The following is a 20,411-nucleotide window of genomic DNA, read 5'->3' as shown; positions in this document are numbered from 1 at the left end:
AAAAGACCACCACGATCCAAATGTCAAGACCAATATTACTCAAAAAACTAGAAATGCTTTTTTTTTTTTTTTTTTTTTTTTTTTTTTGTGTGTGTGGATGCATGAAGAGTCACGAACAAAAAGGTCTAGCATGATGACAGAAGGGTAACTGGCCTACTCAGAGAACGTATACCAGAAATGTCATATAAATGTAGCTCAATTCTTTTTTTTCTCTCAAGTGACATGTATTCTTCCTGGTATAAAAAAAAAAAAAAAAAAAAAGAGAAATGTTTTGTATTCACAGTGCAGTCAAGCCTTCCTCGCCCGCCGTAACCGCACACGCTGTTTCACCTTTACTCCTTTGCTGGCTGCGAGGTCCCGCTGTCATTGACAGCCGCTGTAAAATGTCCATCCTAATGAGACACGGCCAAGAAACTGCCGAGGTAGCCATGCTTCAGTCTGTGAGTGTCAGCCCATCCGGCAGGCATTATGGGACGGGACAGTGTAGAGGCGGGATGAGTGATGTGAAGCCAGATCTGCAGGAAGGGAGGCTTCATGATCAAGATGTTGCCTCAGTGCCAGTTGATTATGTGAGGTCGAGGGAGAGGTTTTCCTTTTAAAGGAAAGCAGAATTGATTTCCACCAGACTGTTCAGTTATGTGCGTTTAATTTGAAGTTCCAATAATATTAACTAACTGGTATTAGGCTAAAGAGTTTTTGATGTGCTATTTCAAAACAGCCAAGAGAAGGGAATGCATGTGATTCTCGTGCTCCTCTGCTTCTTGTGATCTTGTTAATTTCAATGCAAAATTAATTCAATAATTTATTGTTTCACCTCCCACCTCCTCTCATTTCATAAATTAATTTACTCCTGAGCCTCCCGACATAAAACCCTGATTTACCCATACACATAAACTGCAAAAGAGCTGGATTTGATCTTTCCCAAGGGAAATTAATAGTACAGTGAATTTCTGGACCAGGTAGAGATTAAAAGCTGGGACCATTATAAACCCATTAACCTAGTCATTAGGATCAGATCTGGGAAAAGATGGAATAGCTGAGGATCTAATTTTAGTGCAGCGTTGTGTCAAAGTACATGCCTAATTCATGCCAGTAGGAGCTGAGGGCGATTTGGTATTTTCCCTTAAATTAACCGTTTTTTCATGAGGCATGATGTTTATTTGTCTTTTTTTTTTTTTTTTTTTTTTAATGCTTTAAAAATTATTTTTGAAATCAGCCAATGGAAATGTCCTCCTTGGATTTGGTGTAAGTTGGTGCGAATGCTGATTTTTATGATGTTGACCGTAACGTCACAGCCTTAGAGCTAGATTAAAACTTTTTTTTTTTCCTGGGAATGTAAAACATGGGCTCATGTATTGTTTGTCTCCTCCCTCAGAGGCTGGCGACAGAGGCAGAGCGGTATCAGATGGAGCACTCGTGGAGGGAGGACAGTGAGGTGAGTTAGCTGCCAGCGTCCGATCTGATATGTTCATTAACACTGTCTGTGTTACATACGGATCAAGTGGTGCCATGAACTCCACAAGGGGAGCCTGGGAAGGGGGCGGGGCACGTTATTCATGATCCAATATGATTGAAATAATTGGATGGCATATTTCATTACAGTGACAATCATGCTACAGTGACTTCACAAAGGATTCAGTTTCATTATTTTACATAACAGGCAGAAACAACTAGGCTTGCTTATGATGAGCATACGCACACACACCCGCACTGCTCACTCTCTGACATAGTCTATTAACCATAGTATTAAGAATACATTAGGTGGGAATGTATAGCAAATAACAGGAACACACTTATTACCACTATTCATTCAATTACTTTACCTAATGAAAGCTGTACCCCTTTCCACGAAGGCAGTCACTACGGGAATTACACTGCAGCTCTCTCAGCTCTTCGCCCATGATGCTGAGGTTTAGCGCTGGCCTTTTCGTAATAAATGCAAATTGCACATTTCCTTCCCCTGACTGGCAATGAGAGCAGCGCAATGAGCCTTACTCTTTGATGCCATATAACAAATGACAAATGGCATTGTGTGCACGCTCTTTAGTGAAATTCAACTTTGCAATTTAGTTTATGAGCTCAAGAAAACTTTTCAGTGTTATTTCTTGCATGGTGTCTTACACTTAGACAACAAAGAAGAAATATCTTCTCTGGGAACAGATTCATTTATGCACCATTTTAATTACCATGCGTGGTATTCCTTAGGCCCAGGATGCTTGGCTAGCAAGCAAAATTAGCTCTTTGGCTGTTATGGTTATTTTATGTTCAGGGGATTCCTGCATGCCCAAACCAATTAAACAACTCTCATGCAATTTAAGGAGGCAAAGGTGTTTGAGGATTTGGGCATCAATTTACACCAGCGTAATCTCTGACTTCCAAAATATGACAGATTCAGAGAGTTAGTCACGGTATATTTGTAGCCCTCAGAATGACACTTTAACAACTCGTAACAGAAACACTAGATGACATTCCTAGCAGTCTTTTGATAAATCAGCAAATTAGTTGGGTGTTATTTGAATGTGGAAGGATATGCAATTTCAAATAAAAATGTGCAAGGATAAAAAGGCTCTGGCTTAAGATTTAAATCTGTTATGCTTTATTATTTGATTTTGTAAACCCAAAAAGATTTACAATTTGAGCCATACAGGTAGGCAGATGTTGCCAGCTGCTTACATTTACCTTAGCTTCACATGGACCAGTGGGTCTCTCTCTAATGCTCTCTAATACGAGCCTTTCCTCTAATAAAGGCCCAGTATCCTCTGAGGCTGAGTAAACAAAAGCCCCTGGCCACTATTACAAAAATTTGGTATCCAGGATTTGTCAAATAATCTTTTATCATGCGGTGTGGTCGTACTGTGTGGGAGTTTAAAGTTTCTGTTATGCAGTGGTGTCTTTACAGTTTCACAAAGTGTAAATCAGCCTGAATACTAACTAATACTTTAATTGATTTGTGTGACTCACAAATCAATGCTGAATTAATGTTTTGGGTTTGTTTGTTTGTTTGTTTGTTTGTTTGTTTTTTTTTTGTTTTTTTTTTTGGGTCCACCATCCATCGTAAAATCATAATAAATAAAAAAAAGTGTGTGCTTTCCTTTTCTGCCACCTTTTGATACTGGGCCCCCCTCCCTGAATTAAAAAAAAAAAGAACACTTCCATGTGTATATTTGGTGTATTTCAGTGACTTCAACCATTTTTCCAAAAACTTCTTTAAAGAGATGTATTTTATTATGATGTTTACTTTTGATGCACACTGCTGATGATTAAATGCGATACCTAACTACCAATATAAACTTTAATTTGTGGAAGAAAAGGTCATATTTTCATCTCTATTGTTTGTAGCTGCTTAATGGAAAAGAGCCATAACTAGTAGGAGTAGATAATGCTGGAGTTTTCAGGGATTGAATGGCATGTTTAATGGTGTCATTAGGTTTTTACAAATGTGGGCATAATCTTACACTTGGTCATGTTCAGATTGCAACACATTAAAAAGCTTCCTCTTATCTGGGCAAGATGCAGCTTCAGATTGCTCACCCACATTCATTTGGCAGATAAACATCACACCCACCACAACATGCTTCATAAGTGACAGCTCAAATTATTTTTTTATTCCTCTTCCACTCCCTTCATCTTCTTTCCTCACATCTCACACATTGCGTGTTCTTCACACAGAAACCTCTCCTAAAGGGTGTGATGGCATCACCTACATGTGATCCACACCCCGTAAAGTCTATAGTAATGTGACTTGACAGAAAACATCATGGGACAGTCTGCAGTTATCAGCTCTTTTGCATCATTGTGCAAATCAGCATATGCGACCCTCGACCTGCTGTCTGTTCATGTAGTTGAACTTAGCATTTGGCTCCATGTTCTCAGATAAATCCTTTATATCTGAGTGAATTACAGAGTGTTTGAGGGACGCTAACTGTAGCAGTGGCAGCAGGAGTTGCTGCCCTGTTGGCCTGCAGCTCCAGAAGCGGTAGGCAGGTGGTGGGAGTCAGTGAGCCGGTTCTGTAGCTGCAGGGCATCTTTATGTCAGGAGCGAGGCTAGCTCGTTAGCACCCTGCTAGCCTGTGGACTGACAGGAAGCCCAGGAGTGTGGAGCAAACCAACACCACCGATCCTCAGTGTCACACAAGCCACACTGCTCTGCGAGGAAATACAGCAAGATTCAAAACACTTCCACAGCTTATTTTAAGATCAGATTAAAGCTGCTTGTACCCTCTATAATATTCACATTTCCTGTCCATCACAATAATGACATATAATAATAATAATAATGACAATTCTTCAATATTTTAATGCTCATCTGAGCTTTTAACCTTTTCCATGTCAGGAAATCATTTTGCTGATTTCAAGTAAAATGATAACTCCATAACTAATTTAGTTCCATGACCTTTTCTTTAATTCCACCTTTAAAACAACCTACATTTATAAGCCTCACATCTGTGAGGTCTCCATAAAGCCCACTTAAGATTTATTGAGCCTTACTGGGTTTGTCAGGAGTGATAAAGCATGCTTGTAGTCACTTCAAACCTTTGACCAAAGGGGATCAGGAAAATTTGATTCATCTGTGTGTTTTTCTCTATTTTGGCATTTATCATGATTTCACTGTTTCTCCATTAATCTCTTTGCAGGCTGACAAAATAGTTTACTACAATGCCAAAGATGATGTAAGTACAACTTGATTTTTCGTCTGTTATTCTATTAGTGTGGTTAGAGATGCAAATTATCAAATAAAGTCACACAAGAAATCCATATCCAGCCTTCAAGGGATCATTTTACCATGGCAACAAACCTGATATTATGCTTTATTGATAGCCTGTAAGTATCCTCCATATTTCACCTTTGTGTAGTATATATTCCTTACATTGGGACTGATGTACTGTATCTTTTCTGCTGTCTCAGAAACACATGAGGATGGGTGAGGCATTGAAGGCTCTTTGCCTCAGACCTCATCTGTGTGATCTGTTGAACAGGGATCAGGATCTAATTCTTCTCCACTGTCCCACTGGGAGGGGACCACACACACCCACGGCACACTAATGTCACTCTGCATTTGACTGACAGACCCCCTCTCTCTGTTATCCTTCTCTGCCTGGGTTTACATTTCGCTGTCCAAAACTTAGATTCAGTCTCTCGATCTCCATCCGTCTGTTGTGACGTATTGATGAATACTCACCACTGACATCATGCCACGCATAGTAAGAAGGAATTAGAACCACCCTAACCCCATGAAAATGGACATACATACACATGAGCACTTTCAAACCAGAGAAATTAATTCCTTTTTTATTTTTCAAAACTCTGATTTTAAAACTTCCTTTTATTTGTGCAGCTTAATCAGACAGGGAAGATCAACCGATATGTTCCAGATGATTTCCAGGTAGACCCGGACTTCAAACGACTTGTTTCCTACAACACCACCGCCGTGCACATCCCTACGGATATATATGAGGGCTGTAAGTTCACTCTCACACACACACGTAATGTAGAAACGTCTCTCTCATATTGTCAATAGTGACACATGGCTGCCACCACCTCCCACCTTTCTGATGCAGCATCCCTGTCATCACTGTGTGCAGTATCTGCAGGATGTTTCCCTGATGTGGAGCACAACTTCCCAGAGCTGTCTGCAGTGTAGACACGTCCACACCATGGTCAGGCCATTTTAGTCTATATTTAGCCCCGCTACCAACATATTAGGCCCTCTATTTAGCCTGGTCACCAGCTGCTCCTTTCCCTCCCGCTCATTGCTGACCCTGCTGACCTACCAGGACAGTTGGCAGAAATTCAGTGCCTGATAGGTCTTTTTGTTAGTAGTATATTAATTTCTGCACCAATAAGCATATTAACATGCTGACAAACGCTAACAGGGACACATTACATACAGAAATGCATTCATGCACATCTTGCTCAGCTAAAACAGGATAAGTTTAAGTGCAAGTTGAAATCTAAGACACTTACTTTTTTCAATCCTCTGCCTCTGTTTGGTATAATTACACTTCCCTGATATCAAGCTGATCTACAGTTGGAGCTATGACTTCAGTGGGATAATTTTCCACCCTTCCCGCCTGGAACAGCTCCCATCATGTGTTGGACACAACACAGGAAAGTACAGAGAGCAGGCCACCATTCAAACTGGATTTGGTTTGCAGTAATTAAATCTGGAATGATAAAGAATACTATTACTGCTATATAACCTCTTTTAGACAAATTTGAGTCATCAAGGACCACATAATTGGATTTTTATCCTTTATGACCCAACTGTGCCAGATGCAAAACAGACATTACTGTAAAATTAATATTATCTGGCTAATGGCTTTGTACTGATATCATGGGGTGTTTATGGTGAATAATCTATCCATTTGCTAGTGATTTTGAGTTCACTAATATGTTAAACAAGCCCAGCTTTCTTCACAAGAGATAACAAGACATAAACAGGCTAACTTTGGAGGACTGACAGTGTACACAGAAGCAGAGCACACTGACATGTCCTGTCTGACACTGACTGACACAAAAGGATGCAGGCATGTCTTGATACACACTTGAAACATGCGTGGGAGGTCACACGATCTTCCTTGCGGACATACACTCTCCGTTTGGCAGAAAGGATGGTGAGGAAAAAGAATAGCATCCAGAAGTGGAGACAATATATGATGAGATGAAAGGATGAGTATTAAGTGATACAGGAAAGCTAGTGCGATAAACACATCACGGATAGTTTCAAGTGATACCTCATAACTAAATGATGTAATGTTATTTACTGAATGTGACACAAACTCAGCAGTGAAATAATTTCCTTATACCCAGGAATACATCATGGGCTTATGGCCTCCTTGGCATTGATTGAGCATTCAATATCAATTTCACTAATGGCAGTCACAGCGGGTCTGCTAAATGCAGTGGACTCGGTCACATGACTTTAATGCCCATATACAGTGAATCACTCCACATAAGTTGGACCGTAAATGTGCAGTGTGACGGGCCTCGGAGGCCTCTGTGAGCAGACATTTTTGTCATTGCCAAATGGCCAAATGCACTCAGTTATTTTTACGAGCAGCTGTTATAATGATGCAAGGGCGGAGGGGTGGGCCATGACGTCGGAAGATGGGGGGGTTTTGCTCCCACAGTTATTCATTAGTCTGTCTTTTGCCCTTTTTCTCTTTCTATATATGGGTCTGTATCTTTCTTGTTTGCTTGCTTCCCTTCTTCCCTACTTCCTTTCTTTTTTCCCTCAAAACACAACTTAAGTTGTACGTATTCTGAAACTGTAATGAGTAGACCACTCAGTAATCCTCATTTTTACAGTTCTGTGTGTGTGTGTGTGTTTGATCATCGCAGTTGTGGGGCAGGCGATGGTGGGTGGGGTCTGGGTGGAGTCCCAGTTATGAGGCTGGAATGGTGTTGGTCCTCTCTCTCTCTCTCTCTCTCTCTCCCAATCTCAAAGGACGGCTTGCCACATTGATGCCACTCTGGCCGGCCAGCACTGTCAGCGTTGCCATGGTGATGTCTATTCGAGTTTGTGCGCGAGTGTAGGAGGAGAAACACACACAAACACTGGGACACGCCCTGATCTTCTATCTTGTCGTGCGAAGGGAAGGCTGGTAACCTGATTATGGGATTTTTGTCTAGACAAGACAAGGTCCTTGTGGCTTTTCCTGATGCTGAAGGATAATTGTGTTATCCACCTTTTTCCCTTAATTGTTGGTGACTTTTTCTGTGACTCCTGCAACTTCTTGTTCCCTCCTTCTTCTCTTTGTCCTTTTTCCTTGATTTGTTTTTTCTTCGCTCACCCCCACCTTCTTTCCTCTCTTCTGTTGCCTCCCTCCCTCCATAGCTTTACCCCTTCACCCCAACCTGCACCACTCCTTTGCCCCACATCAATGAGCATATTAATAGAGGTGTATGTGACAACAAATGTGCTACTGTTGTCCTCCCCCGGATTAGTCCTGCTGATTGAAATCTATTCTCCCAGCTGATGTAGAGTGGGTGGTCAGACTGGGGTTCATTATCATGTTCATGTGTGCACAGTGAAGATGAATCAGCCTGTCTACGTGTGGATGTGTTTCAGAGAGAGAGAAACACTTGGGCTGTGAGATTCGGCATGTCTGTATGCCACATTACATGCACCTACTGTACAGCATACGAATCTCACAGCTGTGTCTCCGTGTCCTCTCGCTCATTAGGCAGTCTGGCGTGGATGCAATGAGAGGAGAGCATCGCGGCCTTGGCAGAAGATCCGAGGCTCGTCTGATGCCCGTTTGCATCAACGCTGTGTGGCACCTGTCAGCCTGAGTCATGCAAACACTGTGATGTGCTGTGATACTGTGACACTGTGTGTGTCAGTGTGTTTGTGTTGAAGTCACGGCCCCCGTGGCAAGGCTCACAGCATAAGATTTTTATTTTCCTTTTTGAACTCTTGTGCCACTTGACACATGTCCTATTTCATTTACAATGCTGGCTGCCAAACTTTTATCCATCGTCCTCTCCATCTCTTTGTACAGCCTTCCTTCCCCCTTCTCCCCCCACGTGAAGTCATTACGTCTGCAACCCACGTCCTTGTGACAAGTTGAACGTCTTCCAAGAATGCTTTAATCAGCTGATTTGGATTTGCAGTTGGATACTTCTCCATGCTAAAAAGTTCACAAAGTTTCTTTTAATCTTATTTCATCTGTTCAGAAAAAAAACAAAAACAAAAAAAAAACGAGGCTTTCTTGTACATTATATTATAGACTCTTTTCTCTGTAATGTAGTCAATGTAAGGCTCAAAAGAGGCTTTTCTCACTAACATGATCTCAACACTTTCCTTCTGCTACAGAAAGTCTGTCTATATTCTGTTATTTTGCCTCCTGGTCATCGTGGTGTGTCATGTTCCGATGTCTTCATGTCACTGTGGGCAATTTTCACACATTTTCTCTGCACTCATCTTTGACTCCAGTGAAAACAGCGTTGAGCGATTTACCAATCAATAGTCTATTTTACATCACTGTTATTGAATTTATTTTTTATATAATCCAACATAGCCCCAGTTCAACTGAACACACCCATTAAGTAAATTTTCATAGGTTTTGTTCCCATGTGTCCATCCAGCAATTCATCCAAATATAGCTCTTTGGGAGTAAGTCGCTAAAGCAAACAATGTTTGAAAGATTTCTTTCTTGTTTTCTTGTTTAGTTTTGTTAAACATGGATTTGTGTTCTCTTGGGATTTCTCAGCCTTGTATCATTGTGCCATTCGATGCTCATTGCACAAACTATTTGTGCCTTTTAAAACAGTTGAAGTTGTCGGGGCATGTGTTGCTGAGTACTGATGCTGAGAGATGTGGTGCTGTGTCTTGTGGGCCTGTTTTGATGTTTTTGCCCTAAATACTGGTTGCCGGTGTACTATCCTTTTAGTATGTATTCCTCTTTAATCATCAAGACAAATAAAAACTGTGTTTATGGAGGGATACATAAAATGGAAGTGGCCAGTCTCTGTTGAACTGATGATCCTAATGTTGTGTTACAAGCTATATGTGGCTGTTATTGCTGTTTATCTAAGGATGTGCTTATGATCATGTCACGATGAGACAGAAGTGAGTGGCGGCGTATCATCAACTGGAGGGCCCCCTCTGATACGATGATTGCAGGTTCTCACCACTTCAGCCCACACCATGTAATTACTTTCAAATGTAGCGGCAGTTTCAGCCACCAAGTAGCTGATGAGAGAGAGTGCCGCAGGGCATCACCTGGCATGGCACCATGTAGCTTTCCCTCCGCTGTCTCCCTCATCCCCGTCCACCGCCACCTTCATCAGTCACTGCCCAATCCTGTTTGATTTGTTTTTGAAATCATCTACATGCCTCGCAGGGAATATTTAGTATTTTCTCTTCCATATTCAGTTCCCATGTCTCCTCATTCCATGAATGATTCATTTCTTCCCCCGACTTAACCATGTGGTATTTGAATTCTGCAATGTTTGAGGCTTCTGTGGCTGTTGTTGGGGCATCTTTTCGTAATTATTTTTTATCTGAAACAGAGAGATGTCAGGTCCTCATTTTGAGATGTTTTTTTAAATGGTGTTCACTGAGTGTAGCACATGAAGCTGATTAAACTTTAATTTGCTGAATGAGTGCCCGCTCACACCACCATTTCAATTTGGCAGATTATCCGCAAATTTTTCATGTGAATTTCCATTTTGCAAATTTTGTCACGCAAACTTGCACCATTGAGCGGTGTGGAGAGCTGGAGGGGTCAACATGAAGGAAGGCTGTTGTAGCTAATTAGCTGCATCCATTTTTATTTAACCCTCCTTTCAGTACAGAACAAAACATTCACATAACAGAAAGTTTGATGATCGTCATGAGGCACAAGCCAGTAGCACAAATATTAAGGCTGAACTGTGTGATCTTGTTGTCCTATTAACTAAGAAAACTTGCTAATTTATGTGTAGCAAGCTTCAAAAAGCTTAGTGTCTCTTTCCACCTTCAAAAGTCTGTATTAAATGTAATGATGAACAAAATGTTAGATGATAGCTTTGCTAAATATTAGCAGAAATTGCAGAGACATTGTTAATCCACCATGTTTGTTGCTCTGCAAAAAGTATTTCACCCCAAAATCTGAGGCCATTCCAGCACGCCTGACCGGACCGTGAATGGCTGTGGCAATACTTCTCATTTCGTCCTTTCATCAAGGTGACCTCGAGTCTGCAACAGACACATCTTCACAGAGATGGATCTGTTTACACTGAAACTCTGAGTTGTTCCAGTATTTGGCTGATATTCGAGGACACTGCCATGCCGTACCTTTTGATTTTTATTTGGAGGCTTATCAGTGGTGCCCAACTCTTCCTGTTTGAAGCCAATACGTGTTTGTGTGTGTGCTGAATCCAAATTCCTGTGGGATTTGTCAGTTTTACTCAAACAAAACCTTTAAAAACACAGACAGTAAGAACATATTTCTGTCTTATTGTTTATCATGTCCACATACACACACAGTCCACCTAGGGGGTTGGTCATTACATTTAGTTTAGTTTAGTTTTTACTTTAGTTCTCTGTTCAGTCTGAGCTGTGAAAGGGGTGAAAAATACCAACGCCTCCTGTATGGGACTTCTTGTACTGATGTCACGGAAACAGGCAGGACTAATCCATTGAAGGCCATTCTGGGGGAGTACAGAGCTCAAGCCTGAACACATCGTCACCATTTATCATTGGGACACACTTTGCTCTTCAATGCCAAAGGGAGCCATTTAAAGCCTCGACTCTGTCTTTATCCTATAAAAGCGTGGGAATAGACCCTTGGCATAAGAGGAAGTCAGGAGGTGAGGGTGAGGGCTAGGGGGCAATGTGAAGAGAAAATATTTTTGTTTTTTTAAATGCACTGTTTTTCTCTGTGGAACTATTTTTAAATACAAATTTTAGGGTTAAGATTAGTTGTGCTGAGTCTAAAAGTATGGATGGGACATTGAGGTTGTTTGAGTCAGGTGTCAGTTTCCTCCCTTTCCTTCTCTCTCGCTGTCACAGTTCTTCTTGCTGGGTTTTCTTGTCAGTTTAATTCTCTAACTCTGTTTTGGTAAAGATGCTTCACACTAACTCATCATAACTCTTTTTTTTTTTTTTTCACCCACATGTCATCTGTTACAATCGACCCGACTTAAGCAAACCCATATTTTTCTGGATGTCCTTTTTCTTGCTTTTATTTTTTTATTTTGTAATTTTTGTGTTATTGTTCTTTTGTTCTTGCATCTTTAATCTTGGTGCTTTCACGGAAACACACACAAACCCATATAGATGGGGGCATTTACACACACACACACACACATTCCCATGTAAGTATGAGTCATGCACAGCATCAGTTTGATATGCAGCCCACTCTGCCAGGCAGAGTGTGGCCTTTTTGGATCAAACTAGATTGTTGGAGCATTAAGTCAGTAAGAGCTCCTACAGACAAACAGGTTAGCAAAACATTTACTGTATGTCCCCGGAGTACCCGGAAGAGGATTTTGTCTTTATTCCAGAAATATCAAATTGAATCACTTCTATCTATTTCTCCTCTCCTCTTGTGGCTTTACTCCTCATTATTGCTCATTTCTTACTGCTGTAAATGCTGCTGATGTTTGTTTTCGAGTGTGTGATTTGAGAGCCGAACACTAAATAAAGTATTTTCTCATCAATGCAGCATGATGTCAGTTTCAGTGTAAATGTGACGAGCCTTCCTCTAAGTCATCAGTGCCAGCAGTGCAACACTTGCAAATAGCTGCGTGTGTGCGTTTGTGTGAGACTTTGAGGCATGGTTTCTCCTTCTGAATTGAATTGCTTTTTCAGAGTAAATGATTTTTTTAAAAAGCCTTGACATTTTGTGCTTGTGTGATTTTTCAGATTTCGTACTTCTGTATAAATATGACTCATTTAATCCTTCTCTCTTTCTCTCCCTCTCTCTGTGTGTGTGTGTGTGTGTGTGTGTGTGTGTGTGTGTGTGTGTGTGTGTGTGTGTGTGTGTGTGTGTGTGTTTTCCAGCTACCATAATTTTGAATGAGCTAAATTGGACAGAAGCCTTGGAGGATGTTTTTCGGAAAAACAAAGAGGAAGATCCTTCACTCCTCTGGCAGGTGTTTGGCTCTGCCACCGGACTGGCTCGCTACTACCCAGGTGAGCATCTCAGCATCCCGACAGGAAATGGGATTTCTCCATCAGCCTGCTGACCCTCCTGTGGTCAGTGATGACAAAAAATTATCACTAAATCATGCTGCCAGCGGATAAAACACAAGCTAAGTTGTTCTTCCAAACTCTCTTGCTGTTGGCTGACTTTGTCACATCTCCGTCTTGTGACTGTGGGCTGCGAGAGTGAGTCGTGAATTAATCATTTTATAAAAGCATATACCAGAACAGTGTTCAAGCAGCTCACCAAAAATTAGTTGGAGAACTTTCCAAAAAAACATGGTGTGTTTTCTGTTTCAACAAAGAATCTGAATTTCAGGCCTGTGGACTTCTCAGAAAGCATATTTTTATACTTTTTGAGGGAGACCGTTTTGCAATACACTTAGTGGTGTGATAGGATAATCAGATTCATGTGGTATTTAACAGTAATTAAGAACATAGTGACCTTGTTTACAAATCTGTAGTCCCCTTTACTTCCTCTTACCCCATTACTTCTGGGATGTTCAGTCACACAGCTGCTGACTGTTTTGGGTTTTTTTTTTCCCCCACTAATGCCCATATTTAAATACCTCAAATCCAATCTTAAGGTCAGACAGGTTAAACATAACTTTACCCACTTTTTCTTCTCTCTGCCAAATCCCAGCATCCCCTTGGATGGACTCAAGCAATTCACCCAATAAGATTGACCTTTATGACGTGCGCAGACGGCCATGGTGAGTGTACAGCCATTATTCTTGTGATTGTCAAGCATGTTCAGCTGGTCTGTTTAATTGTCCTATTAAACATTCATTTGCAAAAACTAGATTTGCATGTTATATACAATTGATTAACTATAAGTGCTTTTACACACACGCACGTATCAAACCCAGGTCTCCGACCAAAGCAAGACAACCACATCAGAACTGTGATGATTAAGTCTCTGCGGATCAACGGGTACCAATATAAAGGCTTCATTAGTCTCCAAAATATCATTATAACATGGCCAGAAGCCACCAATTCTCTTAACTATGTTGTTAAATTTCATTAGTCTCAAAAGCCCCTTTGGCTTCTGTATGCTCAAACTCTGATTAACATTTATTTATTTTTAAAAAAGAAGAACAAAATGTATGTGTGTGTGTGTGTGTGTGCGCGTGTGTATTTTTTATTTAATTTTTTTTTTTTGGGTGGGGGGGTGCTAAATCTTTGCATTATGTTGGAATTAGTTTTCTGGACTACAGTTTTTGCTATTTGTGTGCACATTTACATCTCTTTATGTGGTCAATATCCATCTCAACGTCTCACAATGTCTGTTATTACTCACCAGGTACATTCAAGGAGCGGCATCACCCAAGGACATGCTGATCCTGGTGGATGCGTGAGTGATCCATTACAGTCAGATTTTAGCTTTTTTTTTTTTTTTTGTGTGCCGGGTGGGCCTGATGCTTCCTCTCTGACTGGTCGCTACAGCCCTGTGCTCACAACTGCCTCAGCCCTGAACAACCTCACCATTTATAGTCCAGGTGTTTCTTTCTGTGATGTGCGCCTGAAAAATGTTAGAACAATGAGGGCGATCACAGAGGATCCTGGAGTGATATCTCTCACAGCAGCAGCTCAGATATAATCAAATTATCATCTCCTGGTGTATTTACATTGATAACCAATTTCTGCATTTTCACAGTTGCATGTCAGTGGAGGAGGAGGAGGTCTTCATTAAAGTGATTTCTGTGATCATCTCCACTTGGCTGGAATTTCATTATAAATGACAGTCATTTCACAGCATTGGGGTTAAATGCAGTGTGATTATTAAAAAGCCAAATTTGTCCACTTGCAGCTCTTAACACAGTAATGGTAATTGGCACTCAGATCTGCCCCCATCATGCTGAAACTCCTTTTTTTTTTTATTATGTGACCTGCAGGATTTAATTAAATTAAATGATATTATTCAAGGATGGTCTGGAAGCAGTTCCCAGGTTCAATACAGAATATTGCAGGAATCTTGGATATGCATTTTACTATAACATCAATAGCTTGTATACCAGTTAATAGCAGAGACAAGAGGATGGTACTCAACTAATGAAATGAATGAAGATGACTATTAATTGGCATTTTGCTAATATGGTGGATGGAACCGCACATGCAGTCTGGACATTAATGTGAGAAACGAGAAGGCAGATGGAATATCTCGTAATATTTTTATGGCAGAGGTGCAGGGGTTCACCCTGACTAAACAAACGGTCCAGTTGTTCTTTGCACAAAATATCAAAGGTGAACCTGACTGAGCAAAATATTTGTTAAAATGATTTTGGGTTATTCTCCCATCTTTGTCTGGCTTTGGCTTTCCTACATGTTGTGTAAGTGGGTCAGCTGTCCTTAAACACACACACACGTTTATTGGTATTGTTACGCTGTATAACATGGCATCTTTTTTTCCAAACTGCAGGAGTGGCAGCGTTTCGGGTCTCACCCTCAAACTCATCCGGACGTCTGTCAGCAGGATGCTAGAGACTCTCTCTGATGACGACTACGTGAACGTCGTCTCCGTGAGTATTCACACAACAAATACTTTAATTTCACTGCCAACAGAAGTGTCCTATACTCATCACAGAAATATTCAACTTTCTTCCACTTCAATTCACAAACTTTTTTCTTTTTTTTTTTTTTTATGTTTACATTTTGAATGTGTGCTGAAATTCGAGGTGCAGACAATGCTGAATATTAATGTGGTTGTTATTTGACTGTTTGAATAGCTTCTCTCCAGTGGTTTGAGTCATTACTTTAAATATGGCAGTGACCTTTTGGGTAACTGTACCACACATGGATGGATCTTTATTGTGGCTGCATATGTGCTTTTAATGTTTGTGTGCTCATGTATTTGACACAAAGTATGTATGCGGTCTATGTATAGTATGATAATGGGAGCATGTTTAAGAAGGGAAATGTATGAGAAAAATATGTCGAGACCATCAGAGCTGAATCCAATGTGTGCCTGACGAATGAATGTGTGCTGCTTTATGACCCACACACTGAATCAGTGGCATTTCATGGAAAACTTTCTGCTAGCCAAATTGAAAACCTGTAGGTGTCTCAGGCGTCAGAGGATTTCCTGACATGCTGATGAGGGAAATTTCATCCATCATCATTTAAAGCTCCACGGCCCGATCGGATTCCAATTCACGCTTCCTGGAGATATTAATGAAGGAAAGGAAAAATAATACGGTTTTAAATGGTCATCGATATGTGCCTCTCCCAGAGCGAAGATTTATTGGAGGCAATCATTCTGGATGTGAAGGTTATCGCTCTAACTTGATTTTGAGGCTCATGTTGATGCTGTCGCTAAGCAACTCTGAAGCTCTGCTGCCGTCTGTCAACCAATGAGCAAAGCTTAAGCTTGCTAATGTTGTTAGCTAACTGAAGGACGCTTGCAACGTTTTAATGCAGTTACATATTCTCAGGTGAATCAAAGTGATGGGGATTGAATCACCACCAAATAGTCCTTTTGCCTCCTGGTTAAAATGGATTGTAAGAGGAGAGCGTTGTGTGACTGCCAAAATATTTCACTATTTGTCACATTTGTGATGTCTCCGATAAATAGAATTATACAACAGTGATACCTGTTGATCACAATGGCCCGCTATGAAGACTAAGGCAAATACAATTTCCAAAATGTCACTGTTCATTAACGCTGCCGTTTTGATTTTTAATCTTCTTTTCCTTCAGTTGATTTTATCTCATTATGGATACTTCACACAAAAGCTAAATGGCACCAACTTAAATTAACGTTTTTAGCTCAGGCCACATTATGTAGTTTAATGCAACTGTGCTCTTTATAACACCGCCTTGATTCTTATGTTCTCTCTCCTAATGGAGGGAATATGAATTACTCTTCAGTTTGATTTTCAAATGAACCATTAAATACATTTTCTTTCACTTCCCTTAATAAAGCATTGGTTTATGTTTTGTTTGGAGCTTTCAAATCAGCTAAGTGAAGGAGCTTCTGAAGTTAATGAAATCAGGCAGCAGTGTATTAAATATATTGAAGACATCCAGCTCAATCTGCAGACTTTCCACTACCTTTCTGAAGGTGCACTCTGTTACAGCATTCATAATACAACTGCAATTAATTAGGGTAGGTCTGTTTACAGCTCTGTGGCTCTGCGTAGCTGTTCTTATATTCTATCCAGATTTTTCCAGAAATTTGAGAGGTTTTGAAGATGATATTCAGCTTTTCATCTCAAAGATGCTTCAGGCAATTAATATTTCATGGCAGGGCTGTGAATTACTGTCAAATCTGGATAAAATATGTTTTATTCAGCAGCATTTATTGATATTTCCATGACTATCATTTTTATTAATTCACATCATCGAGCCTTTGGTCAATAGTAAGCTTTTTTGTAAATGTTTAGACAGTCTGTTCTGCACTTCATGGAGGACTGAAGGGGGTAAACTATGATTTAAAATTAATTCACTCAGTATCATTCATTACCATTTTTCACCCTAGGCTACATTCAGGATCTGCTTTGGCACTAGAAGGCATTTACACAAACATGCACACTCTCTCTGACACACAAGCACACACACAAGCATACACACAAAATATATACAGTTGTGTATATGTACAGCGCATGCCCACATACAGCATGCAGCTCTGCTGAGCTTTTATTACCTTGTCTGTGATATTTAAAGACGTGTATTATAAGTTTGACGAAGCTCTGGCCATCACATCACTTTGGTTTATATTAGTATGTGAGTAGGCGTGCTTTTCTGTTTAGAGTACGGATATTTTGGCAGTCATTTGCCCTGAAACTTCCGCCAACATGTTGAATAGTTGGAAAGACACATTGTGAGCTGCAGCATCCTTTGGCATTCTAAAAACATAAACCCAAGTAGATGGAGAAAAATAGCTCTTGGGAAAAGTTATGTGAGGTTTTCTTCTTTTCCTTGGAGATTTTGGCATTTCTGTTAATCTCACAACATTCTTTTTCTTCCTTTATTTTTTTTAACTTCAGGCACAGTTCTCCTGTCTGATCTCTTTACAGAGTGCTCGGCATATGTTGCATCAAACTCTTAACATTTCTCTGTGTTGTACCAATGAAAAATGTTACTATAATTTTGTGACTGATGTGCCAGTAAACACTCACTATTGCTTTGATAGCTGGCAGCTGGCCTGATGAGCTCTGAAAACCTTCAGGATGATAACTGAAGCTGAAGTGTCACTGAATTAAAGTTTCTCTGCTGAGGAAAAGTCCAGCTAGACTTTAGGATGAATAAAAATGATCTTGTGCGTGTGTATGAAAATAATGCACAGTAGGAATGCAAATGTCTGTGTTTTGAACATGGCCATAATTGGAGGGTTACAGTCAAGTCTTAAACAGATGTTAGGTATTAATGAGCCACTTCTCAGTCCTCCATAGATTGCGTGCATGTGTATGTATGTGTGTGTGTTTGTGTGAATAGGATTGATCCCATCTGTTCCTCCACATTAACTATTCATCAATATTAATCTAAAAACACTTTACTGTATGGTGGTCTGAATATACTTACACTAATACCTGCCTGGCAAAATCTCACTGTAATCAAGCTTTTTTTTTTTCCTTGTGTTTTTGTTTACCTCCTTATGCCACTGTTTTCATGTCCCTACCTGCTTTCCTACCAATCCTTCCTTCTGCTCCTTTAGATCCCTTCGGTCTGTGCAGATCTGATCAAAACTGATTTCATTTCACCCATGACAAATTTTTACAACAGCAAAGAAGTGAAAGTCTTATCTAAGCAGAGCTATTTTTGTGACATTTCTCAACTCTCATTTCATTTTATAATGGAATAATTTAATCTCTCTCAAAATATCTTACTTGAAGGATATGCTATATGTTTAAGGGACACTGCATGACTCTGCAACGAAGGGAAAACGAGCCACATATTTAAAAAGAAAATATGTGCAAGTGCCCTCCCACCACTTCCCATCATCCCTCCTTCCCTCTTCCCTCTAGTTCAGTGATAAGGCCACACACACAGCGTGTTTTAAGAACCTGGTGCAGGCCAACGTCCGCAACAAGAGAATTCTCAAAGACGCCGTAAAGGACATCATTGCTAAGGGTATCACCAACTACAAAGGCGGCTTCGAACTGGCCTTCGAGCAGCTTGCACAGGTAATGTGTCAGCGTGGGAGAGCATGGTGGAATATTTCAGTGTTTCCTGTGTCTAACATAAGGGACGTGGGAGTGTGTATGTGGTTTTTGGATTGGGGGGGCGGGAATTGTGATGTAGAAGATGTCATCTTTTGCATTTAAACATTTTACTGAGCAACGTGCATTAAAATATATAGATTGACATTTATCTGAAATCTGCTTAATGCTTCTTTTCATTTAACTTATTATTTCCACTCAGCCATTAAAATATATTGATGGGCCAGTAGATGCAATAAAAACTCAGTCCCAGCGGTGTTTCCATCAAGAGTTATGTGGCGACCCCTTCTGGTAGATATGGAAATTTCAGTTTTGTTTTTTTTTTTGTTTGTTTTTTTTTTTTTATGTTTCAGCACAAGAGCTAACGCTCTACAAAATGAGTCCAAGGCCAACACATGCAGATGGCAATCACTTCCTCAGCCTGTTCTTGTTATCCACCTCCCCGCCCCCCCTTTTTTCCCTTTGTATCTTCCAGGTAAATGTGTCAAGGGCAAACTGTAACAAGATCATCATGCTCTTTACTGATGGAGGGGAGGAAAGAGCAGAAGAGATCTTTGAGAAATACAACCCAAAGCAAGCGGTAGGACTTATAACACATAAGGTTCACAGAAAGAACGCAGGAGGCTTTCATCAGCGTCACGACGCTACGTTTTCTTCCCCCCACAGGTGCGCATCTTCACATTTTCAGTTGGTCAACACAACTATGACAAGGGACCAATACAGTGGATGGCCTGTGCAAATAAAGGTACAAGGCTGACAGCTTGACTTCAGACTCAAACTGGATTTGTGGACTTTTAATGGGATGAAGTTTAAAAAAAAAAAAAAAAAAAGTATTTTTCAAATGTAGACAAGTGATCTTCAGTGACTAGAATAACACAGCCACACAATAGCCCCTCAGACTCAAGTTTGTCATAGTCAGCCAGTAGTGAGCAGTGGGTGGATAAATATAATTATTGTCTCTTATGAAATATTTCTGTAATCATTTCTCATCTGCTCATTTGACTTCATCACATTTCATTATATGTGTTTTCACAATGGATTAAAATAAATCTATGTCTCTGTCTCAGGCTATTACTATGAGATCCCATCTATAGGGGCCATTCGGCTCAACACTCAGGTAAAGAAACTGACTCAGTACTTATTTGTGCAAACAGCATTCCCCTTCTACTGTGCTTTGTGCTTTCTCACTCAACCATATGTATCTTACGCCCTCTTGTGGTTGAATGGCTACGGTGCAGGTTAGAATAAAGTTTTCATTTTTCTTTTTCTTTTTCCAGGAATACCTGGACGTTTTGGGCAGGCCTATGGTTAAGGCTGACAAAAAAGCCAAGCAGGTTCAGTGGACCAATGTCTACCTGGATGCCCTGGTATGTGTTATTTATTTCAAACAGATCCACCATGACAGGATGTTAGACGGGTTTAAAGGACCCCGGTGAAGTTTGAGACATGAGTTGTGATCATGTGATCTGTAGACATCTGTTGAGCTTCACAGGAACACGATAAAATCTGTTTTCTGTCATATGGAGAATTCCAGATAATTCTTGTTTTGTAGTCCCAAACATTTGCTGTTTACCGTCTTGGTGAAACTCAACTTCAACTCTGCTCCAGTGGTGTTTTTG

At 40.4% G+C, this 20,411-nt stretch overlaps 1 protein-coding gene across 3 annotated transcripts in view; it reads left to right on the top strand.

Moving 5' to 3' along the window:
• Positions 1–20,411, top strand: part of LOC115036512 (voltage-dependent calcium channel subunit alpha-2/delta-1-like) — a 68,987-nt gene that overhangs the window by 26,847 nt on the left and 21,729 nt on the right. For all 3 annotated transcript variants that reach the window (XM_029494702.1, XM_029494701.1, XM_029494700.1), the window contains exons 4-15: positions 1,376–1,435; positions 4,635–4,670; positions 5,336–5,459; positions 12,494–12,625; positions 13,278–13,347; positions 13,938–13,988; positions 15,054–15,153; positions 18,598–18,756; positions 19,268–19,372; positions 19,459–19,537; positions 19,860–19,909; positions 20,070–20,159. In XM_029494702.1, the coding sequence (XP_029350562.1) occupies positions 1,376–1,435; positions 4,635–4,670; positions 5,336–5,459; positions 12,494–12,625; positions 13,278–13,347; positions 13,938–13,988; positions 15,054–15,153; positions 18,598–18,756; positions 19,268–19,372; positions 19,459–19,537; positions 19,860–19,909; positions 20,070–20,159 (1,056 nt within the window). The remainder of the gene's footprint in view (positions 1–1,375; positions 1,436–4,634; positions 4,671–5,335; positions 5,460–12,493; positions 12,626–13,277; positions 13,348–13,937; positions 13,989–15,053; positions 15,154–18,597; positions 18,757–19,267; positions 19,373–19,458; positions 19,538–19,859; positions 19,910–20,069; positions 20,160–20,411) is intronic.

Source organism: Echeneis naucrates, chromosome 23 (genome assembly GCF_900963305.1).
Source record: "Echeneis naucrates chromosome 23, fEcheNa1.1, whole genome shotgun sequence".
Taxonomy (NCBI): domain Eukaryota; kingdom Metazoa; phylum Chordata; class Actinopteri; order Carangiformes; family Echeneidae; genus Echeneis; species Echeneis naucrates.
This window is presented reverse-complemented; position numbering and strand designations above follow the sequence as displayed.